The sequence below is a fragment of the Lepisma saccharinum genome, chromosome 3 (genome assembly GCF_977018435.1).
Source record: "Lepisma saccharinum chromosome 3, izLepSacc3.1, whole genome shotgun sequence".
NCBI lineage: Eukaryota > Metazoa > Arthropoda > Insecta > Zygentoma > Lepismatidae > Lepisma > Lepisma saccharinum.
Window position 1 is genome coordinate 60,157,206 of NC_139231.1, and position 22,148 is coordinate 60,179,353.

The 22,148-nt window shown below is 37.9% G+C and overlaps 1 protein-coding gene across 2 annotated transcripts in view; it reads right to left on the reverse strand.

Moving 5' to 3' along the window:
• Claspin (claspin) overlaps nucleotides 1-22,148 on the reverse strand; it is a 99,414-nt gene that overhangs the window by 72,472 nt on the left and 4,794 nt on the right. For both annotated transcript variants that reach the window (XM_083118647.1, XM_083118649.1), the window contains 2 exons: nucleotides 9,222-9,341; nucleotides 7,605-7,778 (listed from right to left, as the gene is read on the reverse strand). In XM_083118647.1, coding sequence (XP_082974773.1) covers nucleotides 7,605-7,778; nucleotides 9,222-9,341 — 294 coding nt within the window. The remainder of the gene's footprint in view (nucleotides 1-7,604; nucleotides 7,779-9,221; nucleotides 9,342-22,148) is intronic.

Sequence of the window (22,148 nt, forward strand, 5' to 3'; positions counted from 1 at the left end):
CCTACATAATTTCAAAACTGAGCTGTTTCTGTTTCCAAATCCAATGGACTCATTGTCGGCACAGCTTAACACTTGTAAATTATCCTCGCCCGATGATGGATTTTCATTTTGTACCAGCGTTCTCGATTTTGCAAAAACTGCACAATCTAACAACCAGGGAAATAGATATAATAACCCCGAAAGTAAGTTTCAAAGTGAGAAAAATTCAACAAAATTCACCAAGGTATAACGACAGAGCTAACCGCCAGCAAGAGACTCTCAGAGGTAACTCTCGTGATGTTTCAAGAGGTGGTTCAAGAGGAAATTTTCGTGGAGACTCTTCAAGGCGCCACAATAATGCACCACATTGTATCTACTGTGGTAGAAACAATCATAACGCCTTTATTTTTCCATTGCCTACATAAGTAAGAATCATCTTCTCTGAATAGCCCCCCATTTTTTTTCTCTTTCCTCTTCTCTCTCTCCACACTCGTCGATATATCGTCGCAACAACGATACCACGTCATGACGGTCAAGTCACCTGTACAGTCAGCGATAATGTACAGGGTGGCTCAATAAGTCACTTAACACCCCCAGTACAAGGCCACTGCGGCATGGAATTTGAAATTGGCGATGACCAATCGTTATCTGGCCAAGGAGGAACCACATTGAAGCCACCCACACGGTCGGCGGCCATCTTGATGTCCGCCATCTTGAATTCAACTTCAGAATTTTAAATGGGAAGGGGGTCCTGCGACATATCAAAATGGGCTAGAATTTCACGAGAAATGCAATGGTGAAGGTTTTTTCGATGTATCTTTAACCAGTAAAAAGTTATGACTGAATTCTTGTACCAATTTGCTCCTTTTCGAGGTGTTAGAAAAATGCCTTAAAATTTGTTTAGCGTTTCGGTAATGCATCGAGATCAAAGTGACGTCTATGGAGAGACGTTCGCATGCCATTGCACATTATTTTAATCGGATACATCCATGAAGAGCTGTGCATTATGAATGGTTGTCGCGAACAATTTACAGTGTGACGCTTCCATTGAATTAAAAGTCCTTCACATATGTTCATAAGGAAGTTCATAAACAGAATATTCGATGATTTTTATCTGATAACCCATTTTCGACAGATCAAAGCTGAATGGTTAGTGTTGGTAAGTTAATGGTGTGGCGTGCTGTGTGGAACACGATTGGTTAGTCAATTTTCCATCAACGGAACCTTAAATGATTAGGGCTACTTGGATTTGTTAAATAAACAGTTTTTTTCATCCTTGCTTATGGAAGAAGGTACTTTTTACAGAGTTTTTTTTCAATAGGGAAGAACACCAGAACACTTATGGGAACGTCATGAACCAGTTTTTGTCCAAAGTTAGTTATTAGATGACAAGGGTCACATATTCTGTTTATAAACTTCCTTATGAACATAAATATTAGCCTTGTCACTGTGAAGGACTTTTAATTCAATGGAAGCGTCACACTGTAAATTGTTTGCGACAACCATTCATAATGCGCAGCTCTTCATGGATGTATCCGATTAAAATAATGCGCAATGGAATGCGATCGTCTCTCCATAGACGTCACTTTGATCTCGATGCATTACCGAAGCGCTAAACAAATTTTAAGGCATTTTTCTAACACCTCGAAAAGGAGCAAATTGGTACAAGAATTTAGTCATAACTTTTTACTGGTTAAAGATATGTCGAAAAAACCTTCACCATTGCATTTCTCGTGAAATTCTAGCCCATTTTGATATGTCGCACGACCCCCTTCCCATTTAAAATTCTGAAGTTGAATTCAAGATGGCGGACATCAAGATGGCCGCAGACCGTGTGGGTGGCGTCAATGTGGTTCCCCCTTGGCCAGATAACGATTGGTCATCGCCAATTTCAAATTCCATGCCGCAGTGGCCTTGTACTGAGGGTGTTAAGTGACTTATTGAGCCACCCTGTACATCGCGTAATAACATTTAGAGGAACAGCATCGTGTTCAATCATCACACACCAAGATGGAGTATCTCACCTTCTATGGTTCCAGATGTATCCAGCTCATCTCTATTCTTAGGATACACGCCCACAGCTTGACTCAGTGGATTTGAGATCCCCCCCCCCCCTCTCTCTCTCTCTGGACTTTCCAACGGCGATTCTTCAAGCAGCAGCTAGTGTCCCACATTCCCATGCAGCATTTTGGATAAGTACAGTCATGTACATTACTGTGCATCGATCCATAGCGACCTGTCATGCTATCTTCGGTGGGTCCTGCTCTTTGGAAACACCCCCCCCCCCTTTTCATGAAGACTTTTGGTCTGGACTGTGCTGAGCAGCGTTTCCCAAGCAAAAATTACAGTTGTACAGTTACCATCACAACAGCAGCTGTACAGTTGACAGCGAAACTATAGCTGTCCAGTCACCTTCAAAACTACAGCTGTACAATTAACATCAGTAGTACCGTGCACAGTTAACATCTGAACAACTGCTGTACAGTCATCAGCAAACTGATAGTGTACAGTCTACAGAAGAACTGCAATCGTACAGTCATCAGCCGAACTCCAGTGTACAGTCCTCAGCGGAACCTCGGCTAGCCACTTTAAAGCCAACATTGGTGTGTATGGTTCCAGTCACCTCCGAACAAGAGTAGCAACCCTCTGCTTATGCCCACCCTAGTGTCTACGACCCCTCCCCCATTTTCTGGATCATCACTACGCTTTTTCCTCCCCTCCTTTCAGTGATATAATAGTTCACCCCAATGTTTTCCCTTAGTGCTTCAGTACGAACCTCCTTACGTCATCCTGTGTTCTCATTCAACTTCATGTGTCGTCATCAGCCCTTGTGTGTTCAAGTGCTTCGTCAGAGTTTCTCATGGATCATGGATACAACGACCCCACAGTGTAGTGATCTTACTACATCGTGCGTCATGTTATGACGTCTTTCTGCGTCAGAATATGCCGCACCACATTCCATTGTGTGTGTATTCCCTCATGTGTGATCAAATGCTTACATCGTCACTTTTCTTCATCAGGTACAAACAATGACAGACGAAGCAGGTACAACACAAACTTCCATGTTTCACCCATACAAGTGCAACGACTCTACATATGTGTCACTTTTATGTCTCTTATATTGTGTATTGACTGAGGCAACTTGAATTCTTCCATACTATGGCGACACACAAACAACATTCTACAAAGCAAATTATTATTTTTTATTATTATTATTGTGAAGTTTTATTGGTCGATTCGGACTTGTGATGTGACACACATATTTTATATAACTACTCAAGCACTGATGCATGTCTATTAATGCCCTGATTAATATGTCCTTTTTGGACCTTTCACAAATTTTCGCATGGTGCTTGGCTTAATCTTTTGTTCTTAATCAACTGATTGGTGGTTTATTTTAATTTTTGGTGAACTTGGTTTAGGTAATGGTTTGTTTTTATTATTATTTTGTGTACCTTCTTCATGTGATAAAAAAGTTCCATCGGCCTTTCGACAATCCACATGCAACCATCGATAGATGGATGCTAATTAGCGAGGCGAATGATGAGAGATGCAGAGCCGAAACTGTAAAAGTTATGCTTTTCCATCTCTCCACTTTTAACCAACAATACGACCATTCATTTACAATGCCGCATTCCACTGAGAATAGCTTCATTGTTTCAGCTGCATACCGCTCTGTATGTAATTCTGGCCTCGCCACATCCTGTGGGGGATTTTCCATACAGGATAGAGGCTTTGTCCTGTCATCGAGAAGTAAAAACAAAGGTTATTGAAAGGAGTACAAAACATCCTGCAAGGTAAAACTCAGTCTCAGTTGGTATTAAGAATTTGTAGAGTACAGCGAGTGCGGGATCGTAATAGTTCGAGGCACGTATAACTTAAGGTGCGAGACACCTCAGTAGGTTGCACCTCGAACCAAGGACACTACATGGATTAATAACATCTCGGTCGGATCAAGGGAGATAAATCAGCTCTGTCATTCCTCTTCTTTCTTGTCCTTGACAAATAAGGCAAATCAACATTGTAAAATGAAACCTCTCACACTGCAAAATTAGTTCCATCACTTGTGACTCTAAGATTCCCTAGTTATAAATTGAGGCACACTTCACTATATAAATGGTAGAATACAATACTGGAAATACACAATACCAATGTAGTGGAAGTTTGCTTTCAAATGTTTGTAGATTCTTGCATGACATACTGAGAACTGCGCATTGATACGCCATGCTTATTTTGGCCATATGTAATAGTTTATTTCTTTTCTGTTAATTTCATAGACATCTGTTTGATATATTTGTTAGTTTCAATACTGTTGTTTGTGTTGATTTAAATTTGTAATTTTTGCTGTATATTTGTTACATGCAATATCGGAAGCGGAAGTTATTTGTAGAACTGTCTAAACTTTTATTGATTCCGTTGCCGGAACAACAGTGCGTGGAAAGGAAAAAGTAAGTTGAGTTGCGTGAGATGATGTTAATTTTGTGAAAAACACTGTTATAAAGGAAAAGCCGCAGCTTAATTGAAAGGTGATTGTGTTTGTGAATATTGTTGTTATTTTGCAGTTAATGTTTAAAGGTAAAATGTGTTATTAAATTTGTAAATGACAAGAAGCTATTTCTTTTTCAAATCATTACGTCCTGAAAATGCTCATTGAAGCATAACATTAAGGAGAGTCTCATAACTCCGCTGCACAAGGAGATTGGGTAGCTACCGTGACGTAGTGATCCAGTGGCGAACATCAGAAAGGAACGTCACAACATTTTGCATACTTCCATTCACAAGACAGCCAATTAGCAGGAAAATATGTCACTGTCAGCAATCAAATTCAAACCAATATTGATACCACTAAGCTCAGCGACAGGTTAAGTTTGCAGCAACGTTTCGCATATACAGACCGATACGTTCCGCTGGAATACTGCATTTTTTTCTCACAGTCTTGGATATGAACAGCTCGGCAGTTGAGGCAAGACTCGCACGAAAGATGCTGAGCGCCGTTCTCGCGTGGATTAATACATAAGCTGCTGTAAACGTAACCTGTCACGGGGCTTAGTGTTGGGCAATTTATTGTCTGAAAAAATATTGTCCAGGTGATATAAACTAAAGTCGTTTTCACGTTCAGAAGACACAACGGCGCTTATGGAGAAACCGCACAGTGTTGCCAATACAGCGCTAGCTCATGTTGCCGGGAAATGATGACCTTCCTTCACAATGAAGGTGTTACATATTTTGTGTATATATAATGATAATTATATGTAATTATTAATATTAATATTATACTGTGAACGTTACAGTTACCCTTTTTACTATGATCCATTGCGATCACTACACACGCGAGTGTAATGCACGAATATGACACTTCAGAAATCACTTAAAAAAGTAAAAACCACTGAGAGCTCACACAACTGAAAACACTTTTTCGGGAGAGGGAAAAAGTCTAAACAGACCAAAGTAGATCTCTCACTCAAGTAAGGGGAACCTGGCACATGGGTTAAATTCAAGTTGCAACCCAAACAAACACATGACTTATGGCCCACGTGAACTGATAAGACGTGAATGACTCAAGCAAGGCATGTCATATTTCTATCTTGAAGCCCCATATTTTGTCACGTGTTGGAAAGCCTTTCAAACGTTAATATGGTGTCTATGAATTTATGTGTACGTTGGAAACTGAAAGGTGATCTTCATTTCAGTATTAATGTCGACAGTAATGTAAACGAAAACAACGTGTATTTGCGACAGCACTAATGTTGCTCACAACAGCAGCATTGGAAATAATTGTCAATTATTAAATTTAAGTAATTTCAATTCTATTATAACAAACTGCATGAGTTCATATTTTTACTGAATGGAAATAAAATAACAACTCGAAAACTTGGTGGTCATAGCCGGGATGCTGCGGTGAGTCGGCTCAAGATGGCCAGACAACGTCTCCTTACTTCGCGCGCGGTTCGTGTTAAAAAGAAACTCCAAATGCATGGAAGTAATATTTCTGGGAACCTTTGAGTGGTTATAAAAAATAATTTCATTATTTTCTCCACAACTTTGTCGCTGGACGTTTTTACTTGGAATTACAGAACAAAAATGGCCAGCGAAGACATTTTCTACTGCACGAATATAAAAAATCTCCACATACTTTATTTGAATATTTTTTAATGCGAATATGCTTTAAAGTATTCATAAATTCTGAGTACCACCGTCACCTATGACAATTAAAAAACAGTGTCAATTTTTTTAATAATGAATGCTTCAATTTTACGGCATGTTTCAACGTTAGGAATGAAAACAATGTAAAAATTGTGTTTTCACGGAAAATTTGCATTTTTAATTTATCTAAAATTATGTAAGCAAGTTACCAGTTTTTTGTGTTCACCATCGTATTCTCTACAAAATTTCCTGCAAAACTGCAGGTACCGATTTTTCTTAAGCTAAATTTGTAAATCCAGAAATTTCACAACAGCGCGCTCGTATTTCCCATAAGAAAAGCATTGCCCATAAGAGCCCATTGTGTCTTCTGAACGTGAAAACGACTCTAGACAAGATATATCATGGTCATGATATATATTGTGTTGGCGATATACATTTTTCAACGATATGCATAGTCTCTATGACATTTTATGAATTGAATGCTTGTTGTAATTTTACTTATGATACTTTACACGTTCGGTGGTAACATATTAAGATGGTATGTCTACTTTTTTGTTGCTCCAGTCCTTCCCAGTCAACAAGCACTTGCCTATTCCATTTCTTCTTAATTTTTAACTTGGTTGTTATTACATGAACTCTTCTGTTGGTGACAGGAAAATGCAGCATGAGAAAAGGAGACTATATAAATCGCCAACACAATACATATCATGGGGACGATATATATCGCCAACACAATACATATTGTGGGGATGATATATCAATGTCGAATAAAGCACCAACATGATCAGTTTTAGCAAACCGATTAAGAAAATAAGTAGTATCTCCCCCATGTATATATGCAAACAAGGATTATATTCATGCAGTTCTCTTACAAACAAAATATATATATATATATATATATATATTCTGGTATGGTAGAAACTCAGATCGAAAAATCACATTTAAAACCAATGTACAATGTTTTTATTTCTACATTTTCACCACAATTAATCTAAAGTGGCGAAGTGGCATAAGATAACAGCCTTTACTGATATTTATGTACACTACATAAATTGAATTGGAGTGCTATCTTCGAGTGGAAGGAATTATGTGGGAGAGGTAACATATATTTACATTAGCCTAGGGATTCAAAACTAACTCTGGCCATGGGTATAATACTTCTGTTTGTTTCTAATATCTGGCCACAGGCTAAAGAACAAAAAAAACAAAAACGAAGTAAAATCATTTAAAATCTAAACATCACATGCATTCTTCCTTTAATAACCCATTCATGTTAATATGAATCACAGAGATGACATGCTCATTGACACTTTTTCTTTTCTCTTTTGACAATTCTTACAAGGTTCAACCTAACCTGCTTAAACCATCACATAACACATATTGGTAATATAGATTTCTTCTGCATTTTCAATTTTATTTAAAAAAATAACAATGCATGCAATGTTTCTGCTGTATCTTGGTAACTATTAATTATCGCATACCTGCTTTGCTTCCTTCTTGGCCTTTCCTTTAACAGTCTTTTTTATAGCATCCAAACTGCATCCATCCTCCTCATTATCTGCTCCACTGCCGTAGGATGTTGACTTCCTATGGTTTTCTTCATCTGAAGAGCCTTCAGCATCATATAAATCATTATCAATTGAAAGTTGAAACCTCTGAAATAGAGTGTATTTAGGATTAACAAAAGCTCTGTAACTGAAAATTAACTACTAAACAATTTTCATTGCCTTGTCAATCAGATACAATACCTAGGTACAGAAAAACATTAATGGTAATATGAACACTGTGTCATGCTGTTAATACCTTGGTCTCTAAATAATTTTTTACTTTTAAATGATTTTGAAATAAAGTACCATATTTGCCGGTGTATAAGATGCACTTTTTGTCACTTCAAAACAGGGTGCGTCTTATACGCCGATACTCAGTTTCTCATTACAGAAATTTTCTCTGCTCTGAGTAAGACACTTTCTTTCTTGCTTCCTTATGGTGTGTGACGAATAAGATTAAAATGTCTTCTTTCCTACTTAGATTAAGTACGTTATTTGTTGAAAGTAGTCCTTCATATTACTTTACATTTGAAATACTGTAAATTAATTATAATTTCAGTAATAAAGCCCTTTTCCTCAAAAAATGTGTGCAAAAAATGGGGTGCGTCTTATGCACTGACAAATACTGCACAAAATAAATAAATATTAAACTTCTGACAGGAAAAGCTATGTATTTATTCAGTGCTTTAATGCAATTCATATGTACTTTTTTCTCAGCTGACAAGAAGTTAAAATATAATTCTATTCACATTTGCTGATGTGTTACACACACACATAAAAAGAATTACTTGCTACAACCATGAAATTTCAGAAGTACTGGATTATTACACAACATCACCATACAGCACCAACAAACATTCACAGTGTGTAGAGACATCACAATGAACAATTTCTCCTGGTAGCATTTTCCTCGTTAAGGACTCATTCCAATGTCATGAGCTCTCTAAAAATATCATTTTCTATCCAGCATGTATACAGTCATGCAGTATAGATTCAGGGTGGTCACGCTATATTTCTAGAATCCCATGCATCTTACAAGCCAGTAAGGCTATTGCACTACTTAAACTTCACACTTTCAATACCATCATGTATTAGCAGCGAAGATTTGGAATGTTGAATATCCTTTTGTCAAATGTTGCAATTAGTTAAGGAGAACAAATCATTTGTATGTTCTCTTCTGTTCTTTGGTTGTTACACATTATGATATTCAAATATTTTGTTTCATGTGTGACAACTAAAGTTACAGCTGCATGCATCTAAATGATTCAACACTGGGGATTTATCTCAGTAATTGTGTTAAATAACTGAACTCTCTCCTCATGGGTTCCACTTCTGCCATCTTCATTACCCTAAGGAAGATTTGGGAGGTAATTAACACACATAAATTCCAATGCTCCTAGCAGTGTTCGGATCGCACTTTAAACTGTAGGTCTAGTCCCGATTAGCCTTACTGTGCATAAAGTGGACTTAAAACACCAACTCAATCAATCAAAGAGAAATCTCTTAATCTGATACTGGCGTCAAAATTTACACTTTACACATTAACCATACCTGTTTTATTGCACTTTTGGTTTTTTCAGCAACTGTCCTATTAATATCTTCCAATGTCAAGTCATCTTCTTCGTGTGAACCTTCAGCATCATATACATTACTCTTCTGAACCTCCAAGTTCTGAAATAGCATTAATTAACAATATTTTAGTTTTCATATATTATCATTCATCCCTACACAAAGTGTATTACTACAGTTAAGGACAGGTGTACATAAGATATATCATATTGACAGATACCGTTTGACCAGTGACCAGAGAGCTCTTGAGTTTTCCGCACATGACTGAAGTAGCCAAATTCATTCGTAAATTAGGGGAGTTCGCAGAGCCGCTTCTCTGAAGCACGAGTGTCATGTGGGGAAAGAGAGCAATGTTGCCAACCGGAGAATATTGACACATAAGATATTGGAAGTGCTCTGGCCGTGGAGCAGCGTGTTTGCAACAAAACGCGGAAAGACATGAAGTTTGTTATTGTGTGTGTGTGTGTAGTAGTGTGTTTCTGCGGAGTTCTGTATGTGCTTTGGTAATGATTAGGGACACAAATTTATGGTAAATAAAAACTGAGGAGAGCGGTAAATAAAATGTTAGATCAGCGGTATATACCAGCGGTGAAAAAAAAATGGCACACACTTTTTCATTATGAGAGAAAACAACATACACAAGTAATTAGTTATCCAACCAAAAAGAAAACATCAACACAAAATCACTTCATTTCTAAATTGCATATCTCAAGTGATTTATTCATTGTATGTATTTAAAGGATATCCTTGCTGTCCAACAAATAAAATAATCACTACTGCACATACTCAAACACATGTTGAAAATCACATACTGATAAACAAAATTCATTCATGATTGAACACAAATGACACCATTGTTTCCCTTGATGTGCGTGAACAGACTAATCTTATTGCTGCTACAGCTAGCAAGTTCAATGAAACGAAGTTGAGTAGACATTCGGGGGAAGAAAGGAATGCAGCTTGACAGGAAGTGAAGTTTTCGAACTGAGATGATTATGTGCATGGGAAATCCCAATTTGCAGCATCTTCCTGATGTCATCGAAGATAAAACGTTCTTCAGCTGCAAGTGGTAGGAAACTTTAGGCAAACAAATCGTTACAAATCGACAGTTTGCACGCTAAACCTCGATTGCCGGTTTTTGCGTGTTTTCTACTTAATTTGATGATATTTCACAGTTATTTCACGAAAAAGCGTCCATTTCATGGAAAAGCACACATTTCGCATTACTTCGTGAATAAAACTCATGCATACTTCATCATTGGGGGTGTAGTTACGTGCAGAATGTTCAAAATTGCATCTTTTTGTCACATTTCGCGATTTCGGGCATCGCGAAAATTCAATGTCCCTAGTAATGATGGAGACAGGACCGTCAAAACGTTCTGGTGTTAAACCACTTCGCAGTGCGTGCAAACAGATGGTGCACAATGTTCTTGCATTCTGCAACAAAGAAGCATTCCGTATGCTTCTGTGTTGCACATCTTCTTTACGAACATTTCACTTGCACCATGAGTTTATTTTGTTGAAATGAAATTTTGTTCTTTCTGTTTTATTTCTTGCCAAAATCTTCGAGGACGCGACACCCTGACCCCCATTCTAACGATACCCCTATAAGTAAAACTACAATTCTTTACATTACTATCATTCATTCTATTTTGAATTGGAAGAAGGACAAACGATATGGTTGTGATTAAAAAAGTCCTTGTCACAATCCTTTACTTCTGTGCATGTCCCTTAGTTTTCGTTAGTTACGTTCTGGTGGATAAGCATCTTCGCAGATTGGTAACACTGTTCAATGTGCAACCGCGAACAGTGTTCTCACCTGCCTTCCCCTCAAGACCTTCCCCTTTTTCTTGGCACTTTGCCAACTGGAGATATCCGATCGCTGGTCAAACAGTAGTTGCACAGTTCTGTCATAAAATCCTTAACTGTAATGGTCCAACCATAGAAAGGAGATCAATTGGCACGTCAACTTTCTTCGTTACTTACTACCTCGTCTCAAGAAAAGGCACAAATGGCTTGCTTTGTTAAAAAGCATGGATCATAAGAATTATTGCTATTGCTTACTGCTTTGCACAGTGCCATCTGAAAGCATGAGACATTCCTGGTAATAAAAGAACACTGCACGGCTGTACACATCCACAACTGATTTCTTTAAAACATAGCTATTGGGGCCCTATCAGAAGCGATATGTGCACAGGCTTAAAGGATTTTAAAGCAATTTCTACTTGGAACCATTGATTGTGGAATTTCAATCCCATTAAGAGATTTGTCAATTTGTTATCTCCTATGTGTACATGACCTAAGAGTAAAATTAAACACACAAGAAAATTAACATCTTCATATGATCCCTATACATGGTCAGCCTGTTTCTGTTAAGTGATCCAGGTTTGCTACCCTGCTAGACTTGAGAGCATCTGGGAAGGCAGGTGGAAAGTGGGTGCGCAGTAGCAAGGAAAGGTAGCGTTGCCAACCCTAGCTATAAGTCTTGAAACCATCCGTAAAATGTAACCACCACAACTAGGGACAGCATTCCAAGCATTATGTACCTATTCCCTTGCAACTCATTCCAAACAAATAAATAGTGCAAATTCAAAGTCTACATTGTCGGTGAGGCAAGGGACAGCTGTTTGTATCGAAATAGGAAAAGGTGTGGGTAATTGGGACGGAAAGTAAAACGCGTGAAAACCTGCAGAGATAATTGCAGAGAACGTTTTGCCTTTTATCTGGTCCGTGAGGCAAACACGATATCTAAAGGGCCTCCCCCATGGCGGAGTAGTAGCGTCGTTGCCTTGCAATCAAGTGGTCCCGGGTTCGATACCCGGTTGAGCTTCATGACACAGTGGTTCGGAACCCACTTTAAACTGTAGGTCCAGTCCCGATTAGGCTTACTGTGCATAAAGTGGACTGAAAACATAAAATCAAAAAACAAAATATTTAAAGTTGATACTGAATAGATTGGGTTCAAGCCACTACGATCTTATGCAATGTTTTATAACGGCAACCATCATGTCATACAGTTATGTTTGAGTTATTGTTGTACGTATTATTATATATGTAAAATTGCTATATCAATACGGGTAACAATAACAATGTATCTGTATTATATTAGTGTTATTGCCATACCTATTGCCATAGCCATCCATACGCGTAATAAGAACGCTAACCAAAGAAATCGTTCCCAGTAATTCTGTAATGTATTGAATTAAAAATGGAAAGTACAACCGTACAACGAAGAACTGGAAAGTTACAGCACTTATTAGAAAATAATATACGTGTAACAGTCCAAGAATTCATTTCGACCTAAATATTTTCTGGTAAACAGAACCATAACAGCGAAATAAGTGTTTGGTGTTATTATTCCTTATTTTGTTATTATTATTATTATTACAAACGCAAATAATAAAATGTCTGATAAGCGTGAAATTCTACTACCCTTTCCAGTAGCCTACAGAATAAATTCAGTGAGCAGCGTTTGTTTCCCGTGCGAGGCTGGCAACGCTGACTTGGAGCCAGTACGGTCGAATCTGCAACTGTCTTTCCGCGCGCGGAGTTTTGAACGCTGTGATTTACTGTTTTGGTTGTGGCTATTGGAGTAGCAATATTTGGTATATCCGTGTGCACAATGGAAGCTGAGAATAGGAAGCGTTGTGTTTTACACAAGCAAGCACGTGAGATCGTGTACAACGTGTACAATTACTTTAAAATCGAGGCCGAGCAGAAAACGATTGTGGAGGGCGAAGCTGAGTGCCATGTTGCCAGACCTCAAGAAAGGACTGCCGCGGCGTGCGGGGTAAGTTTGCGTTCAGTGCAGAGAATTGTGAGCGAGGGGAAAAAATCTGTTTGTGGAAGTGGGAGTGCTGTATTTCGATCACCAGGCAAAAATCCTCGCCGCGAAAAGCCTGTTACCGATATTGATGATTTCGATAAGAGCATATTACGCAGGGAAGTTTTGAACATGTACAGAAATGGTGAATTTCCTACATCATTGAAACTCGCAAAGAAAATGAAGGCAGAATGTAAATTTGTTGGCAGCCGATGGTCTATGCTGCGTATTCTAAAGAGCATGGGGTTTAAATATAGAAAATGCAATGATGGACGGAAGATGTTAATGGAAAGGACGGACATCGTAGCTGCGAGAGCTGCATTCTTGCGAAAGATTCATTGCATCAAACAAGAAGGAAAATCACCTGTTTTCTACCTCGATGAAACGTGGGTTAACCAGAACCACACACGAAAAACATGTTGGCAAATGAACGATGGTACGGGTGGCCTAAAAGTTCCTGTAGGGAAGGGGGGGCGTCTGATTGTTTGCCACGTTGGCTCTGCAAACACCGGCTTCCTTCCCGATTGCAAATTGATTTTCAGAGCAAAATCGAAAAGCACATCTACCGATTACCACAATGAAATGACTGGTGCTGTTTTTAAGCACTGGTTTGAAGAAAAATTAATTCCGAACCTTCCTCCAAATTCCACTATAGTTATGGATAATGCAAGCGTACACTCTGTAGAGTTAAATAAGGCCCCAACAACAAATACCAGGAAAGCAGAAATAATATCGTGGCTGGAAAAACACAATATTCCCCACGCATCTTCGCAAACCAGAGCAGAGCTGTTACTTTTGGTCAGGAATCACAAGCCGACGTCGAAATCATACGAAGTGGATACACTTGCAAGAGGATTCGGCCACCAAGTTGTGCGTCTGCCCCCGTACCATTGCCAATACAACCCCATCGAATTAATCTGGGCGCAAGTGAAATCTTACGTTGCAGAAAGAACAGCACTTTTAAAATGGCTGATGTCGAAAAGTTGACGCACGAGGCTGTAGCGAACGTGTCGGTTTCTGCTTGGGATAAATGTGTGCAACATGCAGAACGTCTGCAAGAAGAGGATTATCACCGTGAAATCTCCCGAGACAGCATCATGAAGCCCTTCGTTATCAACCTCCAGGACTCCGACTCCGAAGACACTGAGGGTGAAAATGAATCTTCTGAATCTGAGTAAAATTGCAGGTATGTATGTTCAGTTGCCGCATTCTTATCCTATTCATTTCTGTTTTGCGATTTCATTTGTATGTTTATAATTGTAGTATCTATGGAGACAAAAATGCTTCGATTTGTTCGCTTAATGTCAAACGAAATTTCTTTTTTTTTTTATTTTGGCTCAAAGATCTTGTTCATCGTTTCATTGCGGTGCGTGCGAAACACATCGCATATCCACTCGGCCGCGGATGTGGCAACGCTCTGCGCGAAGGTAGCAGACGACCGCCTTCCCAGTTGCTCTCTAGTCTACTAATCATTACAACAACAATTGGAAGCTACTTGTGGTCTGACTTCTGTAATATATGATTCTTACACATTATGAGGAAAGCATTTGTAACATTCAAAATGGAGTGTGAAATCATCATTAAAGCTTTGAGAATGTGGCCTGGCTATGACTGAATTTCTCAAATCATCAAATGTGGGGTTAACATGGAATGCTTTTTTATGTAATCACTGTGCAAAAGCAATGTAAAAGACAAAGAGAGTCTTTATTTTGTCATTTTGCTTGTTGATTTTCAGTAGGGTCATTACTAGGGCTCAGATTTTTATGACATCATATTTTTCCCAGAGGCTGGTTTTCTGTTTGTTAAGTTAGTTTAAGCATGTTTCTTGGTGTATTGAAATCAATAACACTGTTTTTATTGGTCATATAAATGCATATTTCTACTATACTTTCGGTTTAGGGCATATTATGGCCCAAAAGTGTGGAATAAAAGCATATTTTCGTGTTCAACACAGTACTTCCAGTGTTTAAAAAGAAATTCCTGGCTTGTTTCACAAACTTATCTAAACGACAGATTTCTTTTTTTCAGTTTGTTTTATGCCTTGGTTGGAAAACAACCAACGGTTTATTTTTTAAATATCTATCTGACAATCTATCGGGTGAATTTTGCAAGGATCTCTGTGAAATGATGGTTTCTTCAAATATTCCGGTACACAAATTAAATACTTGTAGTTTCCGTAAGTTCTTGGAAAAGTACACGGTCCGTCCCATTACCTCAGAATCAACGCTAAGGAAGAACTATCTTACACTGTGTTACGACGAAACAATTAACAAAATAAGAGACAGTGTTTGCAACAACAAGATATGGGTTTCCATAGACGAAACAGGTGATGTAGATGGTAGATATGTGGCTAACGTTGTAGTAGGAACTCTGGAACATGAGGGTCCTGGACAAGTATTTCTCTTGGCATGTGAGATCTTGAAAGAGTGAATAGTTCATCCATCGCTGTCATGTTTGACACTGCAATGAAGTTGTTGTGGCCAGGTGAAATAAAACGAGAGCATGTACTCTTGTTTGTTACGGACGCTGCTCCTAACATGATTAAAGCATCGAAAGGGCTTCAGCTATTATATCCCAAAATGGTACACTTAACATGTCTCACACATGCACTACATACAGTGACAGAGAGGTTTGCGTGAATTACCCTAATGTAGATAAACTTATTGCAAATGGCAAAATATATTTGTTAAGGCTCCGCTGCAAGTACAGAGGTTTAAGGAAGAGACGCCATCACTACCCCTCCCTCCACAGCCTGTCATAACATGCCGGGGAACATGGGTACAAGCTGCTGAGTGCTACTGCACAAACTATAGTGATGTTAGTAAGATCTTTCATAATTTGGAGAAAAACGATTCATCCTCCATCAAAATCATGCAAGACTTGTTTTCATCCAGCCTGGCAACAAATTTGGCTTACAAAAGTCCAATTTCTGCATCATAGCAACGTCCATCAGTCACCTTGAAACCGCAAGCATGCAATTGTGTAATGCATTACGCATTGTAAGGGAAACAGAAGACAAATTATTGCGAGCACAGGGTGAAGCAGATGAAAAAGTAAATGCAAAATTGAAAAGCGTGCTTCAACGAAACCCTGGATATTAAACCCATTCTAAAATTTCTGACGATCTTTGCAGAAAAGATGTGCAAGTGGGCGAAGATTTAGAACTTTCACCAAATGATCTAACCTTCTTCAGATATGCTCCTGTTACGTCATGTGACGTGGAAAGAAGTTTCTCCAGGTATAAGACAACAGAAGAGCATTCAAATTTGATAATTTGAAAATGCATGTAGTAATTCAGTGCAACCGTAGTGATGGAGATGATGTGATGTAACTTTTTTTATGCATTTTCTGCACTGTACATTTCAAACATTTTTATGAGAGCCAGAAGATGTCTTTGGTAAGTTTCATTTTCTTGTGATTCCTTATTTTAGAAAAGCATGCTTCTTCTCAATAATTACCCCAAATATTATTCTTTCATGTATGAATGAAAATGTATGTAATATAGTTTGTTTTTGGAAATTGTGTTTCATATAATTTTTAAATGTCAGTCATTTTAAATTTTACTTATATCGTATTTGTCATATTTTCAGTTTTTAATGTCTTATTTTGCTAATTTTAAGGGCATGAATGCATGAATATTACAGAAGTTTTTAGGTCATAAAAATCCGAGCCCTAGACTCATTACAATGAGTAACTGGTGGTATTTGAGTTTTTGTTATTTCCTGTTGTTTATCTGTCACTTTTGGCTAATGACAACAATTAAGGTGAGAAGTGCTTTTTCTGAGAAGAAAACTTCCGGTACCCTTTGAGTTGGTTGGTTCTTGTGTTCATCATAAGAACTACTAGAAACATTGTGATATGTTCATAAATAATCACATATAAAAACATGCCAGTACGGAATACTGTGAGGAACACCCACAAAGAACACCCATGGGTAAGTCAGAACTCGAACCTGGGAACTTCCGTGGCAGGATCAAAAGTCAAGCTGTGTTTGGCCACCAAGCTGATTTGCCATCTTCAAGATAAGAATCATTGACATATACAGCATGGTACCCTCTTACTCTGGTGAACATGAAAGTTAATATCCACCAAAGAGGGCATTGACCCCCAACACTAGACATATTTCCTGCTCTGATTCCACATTTCTCATGGCCAATTATGAGAGATTATTTCCTAAAATTTAAAGAAATATAGAACTTTGCAATTTTTGACCTCATATATTTTAGCCAAGTTATTGTTAAGGGCAATTATTGAACTAATCATTGAAAAATACTTATCAATACTACAATACTCTAGTGTTTTCAATGCAAAATAGTTTATCGTTCTTTGGGGGAAATTTTTGAAAATCAGAAAAAATATAAAATTCAGCATATTTTTTCCAGATTATCACACCGTTCCTGAAAATGATTTTTTGTCATTTCCTTTGTGGCTCTTTCACAGGAACGTCCGCAGGATTTTTTCCAGGGAGGCCCAACATGACATATTTTGCCCAATAATATTGTTCTTCACTCAAAACACATTGCTTAAATTTGAATTTACCTAGTTCGTGCAATAATTAACACACATTATTGTGGCTGAAATGAAATTATATGTGTGAAATATATAATTTTTGGTTGACTTTTGTTTTCCATGGGACCATGCTCTTTCAAATACAAAAAACTGCAAGTATTCAACTCCCTCATTCCATAACTTTGAAACGAAGCATGCTTTCATGCTATTTCCAAATATGCACTTCTCCTCAGACCTCTCCCAGCCTGTAACTTTGTTATCTCATACGGCAGGAAAAATATTTCAGCTTTTAATGTAAGCTTCTACATCCTATCACAAAAATATTTCAGTGAAATCTGTGATAGTAATGGTACACACTTGCACCTCACCTGCCTGATTTGAAATGGAATGCATCAGTCAACAAGTGATAACTAAGTGATAACTTGGAAAATCCCGGTCGCCATGGGGACTGAAAATTTCACCCTGGCGACTGTGATGTTTTGCTGTACTTTCATTAGCCATTGATATTTTTCCCTGGTGCCTGGCTCTGAAGAAGATTTTTCAAACTACATTTTGATCACATTTTTTTGTGTCAAGTGATACTGTATATTTGAAAAAGGAATTGCAGTTATGGTGTCATAGGTGTAAAAGTATTTAGTAAAAATGAAAGCTTTGGAAAATGTATTATCTATGCTAAATTTAGCAGAAGAATAAGAAGAAATGTTGAAGAGGAATCCAATTTCATTTATAATATCTCAGTGAAGAGAGAATAATCTGACACAATATCACTTCACTTAAAAAATCCAAAAATATAAACAAAGAAGAAACACCCCCCCCCCCCCCCAACACTACAGTATTGTGACAGCTTTTCTACCACCAGTGATTTATCCACAACCCCCTAACACCCTCCCAAATTTTGACAACCCCCCCCCCAAGCAGAAAAGTAGAAACCCCCCCCTGTAGGGGGGTGTATATGGATTTTTATATCAACAATAGAATGACAATACTTCAACATTAACAGAAAGGAACCATTTGTAGCTCAAGAAGCATAGTCCAATGGACCTTTCGATCAACTGAAACCAAAGTGTCAAGGAAGGAGGTTGGAATGTGCATGGCCATTTCCTGAAAACACCAGCTCCCTTGACAAGGCTTCGGTCAGCTCTAGGGAAGGGACACTGCCATCTGGAAAATGTCAAACTGACCTCTCGCCCTCCTTCTGGAGCACATTCCGCAAACATTCTTGACAGTTCAGGGTTTGAATACCTAAAAATACATTTCTTAAATACGTTACAGATTTGTAAATTCAATTATTCAACCCCTGAGTCAATGAAATTTACATTTTGTTGCATATTCCTTTCGATTCTTTCATTTGTGAAAATGTACGATAGAAGTAAGTGAAGAAATTCAAAGATACAGGTTTGACTCCTTGTAGTGAATTCTGTTACTATGGTTAGCAACACTATTTTCTGTAACTTGGGCGAGATGAATGATTTTGGAGTGGTAGAGAAGAGAACAATCAAATGCCTTAGGTCAGTCTCAGTGTAGCATCTCAGTTTGTGTGTTGTCGTTCTGTTTAGTGTAACAATGTATGAAACTTTTCTGCAAAACTGGCTGAAGAAAGTAGAGAAAATGAAACCAGACAGAAAGAAACCGAAAGTGGTGAGTAGAAAAGCAGTGACACTATATGTAGGTATAATTTCTTTTAACCGATATTTATAAAGTACCAATATAAAATTTAGTGACAGAGTATTCAATATAAAACAGCAAGTATTTCATGAAGAACCAAAGCGATTCATTCACATTTATAGTTGATGTATGTGACCATTTTTGTGGCTCTAAGAGTTCTTACCTTTGTAAAAGAAATTATATATTCAGGGTGGCTACCAACAAGCAGAAATGAAATTCCCTGACCTTTCCAGGATTTCCATGACAAAATTTACATTTTTCCCTGACAATTACAAACTAAAGATACTAAGTAAAATAAATTTTATTTATGCCCAATCGGTAGGATCTTGATTTTTCTTTATTTTTTTTCTAAATTGGTGCCCTTCTCTCCTCCCTCACATTTTTATTTTAGTGCATTTCTGAGGAATATACCGAAATTTATACTTTCATGTGTTAGATTTCATGGCATTTTTAAAGTAGTTTCAAATTTTAGGTCTCATGGGCAATGCCTCTTTGTGAGAGTGTGATACCTTGGAAGTTATTTTGGAAAAGTTATTTTCCATACCCCTTTTTAATTTTAATGTAAGGGTTTTAGATACGGGGATTTATCCCGATATATACTGAAGGGTGCATAATGGCCATACTTAGCGGCACACCCACAAATTCTAAATCAATCAATCAATCTCACATGACAGATACCGATATATTACGGCACCAAAAAGTGGCATTATCTTTTATTATTACTTTCTAGTGTTATATTTTACAAAATTCGTGATTTTATTTTAGAACATTTTTCCGCCAAATATACCAATATACACTTTCATTGTGCTTTAAAACTATCATTTTCAATTGTAGGTCACATTGTCTACGTATTTTCGTGACAGTTTGATATGTTCGAACTGATTTTTAAGCAAGTTATTTTCCATTATTTCTCGATCTACAAATGCCGATGTTACAACTTCCGTGTGGTGGTAGGTGAGCACTTAATCCCTGCCAAAATCACACCCCTTAGCTCGGTAATTCAAAATACTTCTCATGCCACAAATACTGATGATGCGGCTCCCATGTGACTGTTGATACACACTCGATCTCCTATCAGAACCCCACCACTTTGCTCTGTGGTGCAAATTGTTCTAATAGAAGTTAAAAAATCGTGGGAAATATGTGATTTAATGTGTATATCGGATTTTTTCCATGTATAACATGTTATAGTTTTCTATTGGATAAAAATGTTGGAAAACTTGCACGTACTTAAAAAAATACAAGAATGTTAGATTTCAAGGTATTTGTTCGTTGTTTAAGTACAGTTAAGACATCTCTGCACATTCATAAACACTACTTCGCAACAATTAACATTTTACACTGTTATCACATTTGGAAAAAATCAAGATTCCCGCTAATTGGAACTTTCTTTCTAGATTCCCCTTGTATAAATCAGTAGATGAAATGTGAAAATTTAGCAGGGCTGGCAGAGAAACATCAATTACCGAAGAAAGTGATATGCTTTTAGGACTGAATGATTTGCGTAATTATAAAATATTTACATATTCATTATTAGTATTTTATTTCATAACATTGCGCATTAACTTGACTCAGTGACAGATTAATATCCATCTCACATGAGTTTTAAACAGGCAGGACAGAGGGGGGTGTTAATTGCAACACGAATGTTGCAGAAAACTTGAGGTTGGGAGCATGCGCTTTTCAAATTTTTATAACGTTTACCAATGTAGATTTCTGTTTCACCTTTTTGTGATACTATTCAACATCTTGATTTGTTGGATTCTTCTTGATATCGAAGAATATCAATGTCAATAGTTCAATGTCGTTGTACACGCATCGTAACTTGTGCAAAACCAGTATTAAGCCAAGGAGAAGAAAGAAAATCGGTGTCCCGTGCATGCGCACTGTGTACCTACATCTGTTGGCAAGCCACAGACACCATTGCGGCAACAATCGATCGTGAATACATTTGCTTTTGCATATTTAAAATGCCTCCGCCGATTGAGAATTCCGCCGACTGTGAAATATGCGCTGTTATTCAATTTCTTAGTGCTAAAGGCGTGAAAGCAGTTGAAATTCACCCTCAGATTGTGAAGTGTATGGACAAAACATTATGAGTGATGGAATGGTACGCAAATGGGTAAGAGCTTTCAAAGATGGACGAAAGAATGTTCATGACGAGGAACGGAGTGGGCGACCCTCAGTGATCACTGTCGATTTGGTGCAGAAAGTCTACGAAAAAGGGAAGGAGAACAGACGCTTCACAATTTCTTCGTTATCAGAGGAGTTCCCTGAAGTTTCAAGAAGTGTTATCTACGAAATTGTTACCGAATGCTTAAACTATCGAAAATTGTGCTTACGATGAGTATCAAAAATGTTAACTGAGGTGCACAAAAGCAAACGTTTAGGTAGCACCTTGACTTTTCTTGTCAAGATCTCATCGCATCATTTGGCTGGGAATAATTTGATCATCCTCCATACAGCCCCGATCTAGCGCCCAGTGACTACCACGTGTTTCTGCAACTGAAGAAGCATCTCGGAGGTCAGCGCCACGATGACGACGATAGCTTCAAAACGGCCGTGTTGCAGTGGCTGTCAACTCAGGCGGCAAACTTCTATGACGACGGAATACAAAAGCTTGTTGTTCGATATGATAAGTGCCTTAACATTGGTGGCAATTATGTGGAAAAGTAGATAAAAGGGTGGTCTTTCATGTAACAATAAAATTGTTACAAAAAGTTTACTTGTTTTTTGTACATATCAAAACGGTACTTACAATGCATGCAATTTTTGTTTGATGTCACAGAATGACAAATATCGAACTGCTACGTTCGACAAAAATCGCATGATTAAACAGAGCCAAAACGTTTGTTCAATGAAATGTGGTACCACAGCAGACAAAATTGGATGTACAAGGCTCCGTTTATGCA